At 53.5% G+C, this 4,900-nt stretch overlaps 2 protein-coding genes across 2 annotated transcripts in view; both read left to right on the top strand.

Annotated features, from left to right (window-relative positions):
* The window catches only part of SDHB (succinate dehydrogenase complex iron sulfur subunit B), a 12,780-nt gene that overhangs the window by 1,450 nt on the left and 6,430 nt on the right, over positions 1 to 4,900 (top strand). The window contains exons 2-3 of the mRNA XM_042020522.1: positions 888 to 1,012; positions 2,288 to 2,373. Of these exons, the coding sequence (XP_041876456.1) occupies positions 888 to 1,012; positions 2,288 to 2,373 (211 nt within the window). The remainder of the gene's footprint in view (positions 1 to 887; positions 1,013 to 2,287; positions 2,374 to 4,900) is intronic.
* The window catches only part of LOC121660920, an 8,736-nt gene continuing 6,218 nt past the window's right edge, over positions 2,383 to 4,900 (top strand). The window contains exon 1 of the mRNA XM_042020521.1: positions 2,383 to 3,907. Coding sequence (XP_041876455.1) covers positions 2,661 to 3,608 — 948 coding nt within the window. The 5' untranslated portion in view covers positions 2,383 to 2,660 and the 3' untranslated portion in view covers positions 3,609 to 3,907. The remainder of the gene's footprint in view (positions 3,908 to 4,900) is intronic.

Here is a 4,900-nt window from a genome sequence, read left to right as displayed (position 1 = left end):
AAAATACATATAAAAATACATAAAATATATAAAACAGGCTGCAATATCAAACACAATATATAAATAAAGTACATTATAATATATACATACAGATATAATGTGTCATAAGTGCAATATATATATATACATCAAATATATATATAAATGCATAAAATATATAAAACAGGCTGCAATATTAAACACAATATATAAATAAAGTACGCACGTAATTAAAGCATTATAACGACATGTGTAATGGAATATACAGATACATATAATTTATAAACACGTACATTTAATTTATAAACACGTAAAATATACAGCACACAATGTGTGCATTTATAGCCATACCTTGTTCTATATGTGTGTATAAAGATACATTTATTTATTACATTTATGTCTCTAGCCACACATATATATCTATATATTTAATGTATTTTTTAATGCATACACACATATACATCTCTGTATCTCCTCCTGGATCCCTCCAAGCCCTCCTGGTGGGATCTGAGGGGGTTTTCCCTGGATCCAGGGGTGGGATCTGAGGGGTTTTTCCCTGGATCCAGGGGTGGGATCTGAGGGGTTTTCCCTGGATCCAGGGGTGGGATCTGAGGGGGTTTTCCCTGGATCCAGGGGTGGGATCTGAGGGGTTTTACCCTGGATCCAGGGGTGGGATCTGAGGGGGTTTTCCCTGGATCCAGGGGTGGGATCTGAGGTGTGTTTTCCCTGGATCCAGGGGTGGGATCTGAGGGGTTTTTCCCCGGATCCAGGGGTGGGATCTGAGGGGGTTTTCCCTGGATCCAGGGGTGGGATCTGAGGTGTGTTTTCCCTGGATCCAGGGGTGGGATCTGAGGGGTTTTTCCCTGGATCCAGGGGTGGGATCTGAGGTGTGTTTTCCCTGGATCCAGGTGCTCCGGGGAGCGCAGACGGCGGCGGCAGCACTGCGGCTGAAGAAATTCGCCATCTACAGATGGGACCCCGACAAGCCCGGGGACAAGCCCCGCATGCAGACCTACGAGGTGGATCTCAACAAGTGGGTATCCGCTGGGAATGGGGCACGGGAGCAATCCCAGCTCCAGGCAGTGGCTGGGAAGGGGATGCTCAGCTCTGTCACAGAGCAGCTTGCTGTGGGCACGGCCACCGTGGAGGTTATCCCGGGAAAACCAGATTTTCCTGAGCTCCTGTGGGGCTGCTTTCCCCTCCCTGACCTTCTGTGCTGAGGGGGACAAAAGGTGGCCCCAGTGGCACTGTCACGGTGCCGTGACATCCCTGGGGTCTGTCCACGTCCCTGGGAGGGGTTAAAGAGGTGCTGGTGGCTTCAGTAATCCTGACTTGTATGGGAAGTTTGGGGGCTGCCAAAAAAGAGGGAGAGCAGCTTTTTCCATGGAACAGGGATGGGGGACGTGGGTTTAAACTGAAGGAGGAGAGGTTTGGATGGGATATTGGGATGAATCCTTCCTGTGAGGCCCTGGCACAGAATTCCCAGAGAAGCTGTGGCTGCCCCGTCCCTGGAAGTGTCCAAGGCCACATTGGAGCCACCTGGACTAGTGGAAGGTGTCCCTGCCCATGGGAATGGGATGAGCTTGAAGGTCCCTCCATCCCAAACCATTCTGGGATTGTGTATTCCAGAAGGAAGCCCCACGTGCAGCTCACAGTTCCCGGGGGGGGGAAGGTGGGAGCTTGGGTGTGGTATCCCAAGGCAGCTCCTGCTTCCCTGGGGTTCTGGGAAGGGACTCGGGCCTCCCTGTGGTGCAGGAATCTTCCCATGGACACCGTGCCTGGATCTCCCTGAGCTCCTCCAGAGGAATCCACCCCGAACCCTTCCCAAGAGCTCCCACTCCAAGCCACCCAGCCCCTCCTTAAAACCCACAGGAGCAACAGCTCCGGTTTTGGGGCGGCTTTGCCCCAGTGAATAATCCCCGGGCGGTGCCCTGTGTATAAAATTACAGAAACTGTCCACGAGTGTTTGTCCTGGGTCCCTTGTGACTCATGGGGACAGGCTGGGCTGTCACAGCCTGACCCCAAACAGGGGGAAAAGGGAACCAGCTCAGGTCACCGGGGTTTGAGTTGTCTGAACCTCCGGTGCATCAGCAAAAGAGAGGGCTTGGCCCCACCCTGCCCCTGAGCTGGGCTGCTGATCCAGAGATCCCTGGTTTGTCCCCGGGATTGACAGAGAATTGTCATCAATGGGATTGATGAAAACCCTTTGAGGCACTGCTGAGGTCAAACCCCGGGTTTGGGGGTGCAGAGGTCAAACCCCCGATTTGGGGGGCTCTGCAGGTTCGGTGACCCGCGATTTCTGCTCCAGGTGTGGGCCCATGGTGCTCGATGCCCTGATCAAGATCAAGAACGAGATGGACTCCACACTGACCTTCCGCAGGTCCTGCAGGGAGGGTAAGGACATTCCCGCCCGGAATGCTGCGTGCGCTGGGTGCGTAACCCCCAGCAGAGTCCAGAACCACCCTGCCCTCGCACCCATGGGGATAAAACACCGGAATGAATCCAGGGGTAAAGCTGGGGTTGGTGCTCACGGGGTGTAATGACACAGCCCTGAGCCGCCCGCCCCAGTAATTCCTTCCACAGCTCCCAGTTGTTCCAGTTTCTCTCCCAGTCTGGTTCATCCTGCTGTGGGGAAATCCGAGGAGAGATTCCAGCGGCGGGATTGAGAGGGCAGAGGTGGAATGGGAGCGAGTGCTGCTGTGGAAATCAGACAGGGTGGAACTGGGACAGTGCTCAGGACTTCGAGGAACAGCTCCAGGAATCTTTTCCTCGGCCCTTCGGCTGAGGCCAGGGATGGATCGAGGAAAAGGGCACTCAGTGGTGGTTTGGGGTTGTGGCTGCTCCCAAATCCGGTCTGGGGCTGCTCTCAGACTTCCCTGTCCCTGACTTTCCCTGGGAAAAAACTCCTGATTCACGGGTCACGCTGGGCTGCTGAGCTGTGGGAACGCATTCCTGGGTGGAATGAGTCTGATTTAATGAGGTGGGTTTGCAGGCAGGGGGAATTTCAGGGCAGCTGGTGCCCGGAGATGTTTTGGCGGGGATGGAAATGGGAAGCAGCGCTCCCGAGGCAGCCGTTCCCTCTGGAATCTGCACAGCAGGGGCAGGAATTCCACACAGAGCGCTGCTCCCACCGCCTGATACTCAGCCAGCCAAAACTTCCCGAGCTGGAATTCGTTGCCCTGAATACTTTTCCTGGGACAAGACAGATTTTTCAAGCTGGGCTGGTTCCATCCTGCCCCTTCTCTGCCACGCAGCGAGAGCAGCCCCCCGATCCCACATTCCTGCTGCAGGCACGTGCTCCGGGGTTTGCAGCCCTGCTTCCCTCTCCAGCTGGCTGGAAAATACTTGGGAGCCTTTCTGCAGTGGGAGGAATAACCTTGTGGCAGTGCCAGGGAGCCGGGACATCATCAGAGGTGTCACTTAATCCGTTTGTTGGGCTATTTTTGTGCTCCTGGTGTCTCTCACCTTTGGCAGTGCGGTTTGTGCCCTGGGAAGGGGCACGAGGGAAAGGAGCTCCTGCCTTGGGGATCTGGGGCTGCATTCCTGGCTTTCAGGGGCGATTTGGGGCATTTTGTTCCCCTTCTGTGAGGAGAGACTGTGGGAGCTGGGCCTGTTTGTTCCAGAGATGAGGAGGCTGAGAGGAGATCCCATCAATCCTTATCGATATCTCCAGGGGGTGTCCGAGGATGGTCCCAGACTCTTTCCAGTGGTGCCCAGAGACAGGACAAGGAGCAACAGCCACAAACTAAAACTCAAAAATTCCAGCTCAAGGTTTGGAAGAAGTTCTCTCCGTGGAGTGGAACTCCAGCCCTGGCTTTTAGGGGGATAAAATGGTTGAGTAGCAGCAGATTTGTGAGTTTGCTGTCATTGGATCCATCCTGTGACCTCCCAGCTTTTAAAAGGAAGGACGGCATCAGCTCAGCTCCAGGTTTCAGGGCAAAAAAGGGTGCTGAGCACCTCCTCTGACAATTTCTATGAGTAGCAACATATTTGTGGGTTTACTACAGCTTGGATCCATCCTGTGACCTCCCAGCACAAAAAGGAAGAACAATACCGGGCTGAATTCCAGCTTGCAGTGGGGGGAAGAAAGGTTGGACAGCTGCCCAGGGAGGTCACAGAGTCTCCCTCTCTGGAGATTCCCAAAGCCCCCGGACACATTCCAGCGTCACCTGCTCCAGGGTGAATCTGGATGATTCCCAGAGGTCCCTTCCATCCCTGCCAACCCCGGGACTCTCTGACTGAGGAAGATGCAGCAGTTTTCCTCGTTAAAATGTTATTTTTTTAGGTTGTATTTGTGCCTCCCTCGGCTCCCACCTTGCGCCCCAAACCCGTGAGCGAAGCCGGATGTTCTCCCCTCCCTAAATCACACAAAAACTGATGAGGTGCCCAAACCACTTCATTTTCTGCTGGGGAAGGAGCTTCCCTGTGGAAAATGTGATTTGGCTGTGATGAAAGCAGCTCCTGTGTTTGATCTTCATTGAAGTTAAAAATGCTTGGCCCCAGTGGCAAATTCCAGCGTTTTTCTTGTCACGTAGAGTTTCCCCAGTACAGCCAGGGCTGTCTGTGGGGCCAGGAGGGTGAATCCCACACTTTGCTCAGCTTTTCTCCCTCAGGAGGGTGAATCCAGGCTTTGCCCTGCTTTTCCCTTTCAGAAGGGTGAATCCCACCCTTTGTTCTGCTTTTCCCCCTCAGGAAGGTGAATCCCACCCTTTGCTCTGCTTTTCTCCCTCAGGAGGGTGAATCCCACCCTTTGCTCAGCTTTTCTCCCTCAGGAGGGTGAATCCCACCCTTTGCTCAGCTTTTCCCCCTCAGGAGGGTAAATCCAACCCTTTGCTCTGCTTTTCCCCCTCAGGAAGGTGAATCCCACACTTTGTTCTGCTTTTCTCCCTCAGGAGGGTGAATCCCACATTTTGCTCAGCTT

This window comes from Corvus kubaryi, unplaced genomic scaffold (genome assembly GCF_017639235.1).
Source record: "Corvus kubaryi isolate FWS band 111438036 unplaced genomic scaffold, C.kubaryi_AGA036_p1.0 36999, whole genome shotgun sequence".
Taxonomy (NCBI): Eukaryota; Metazoa; Chordata; class Aves; order Passeriformes; family Corvidae; genus Corvus; species Corvus kubaryi.
Note: the sequence above shows the minus strand (reverse complement) of the source record. Positions and strands in the feature narration are given on the sequence as shown.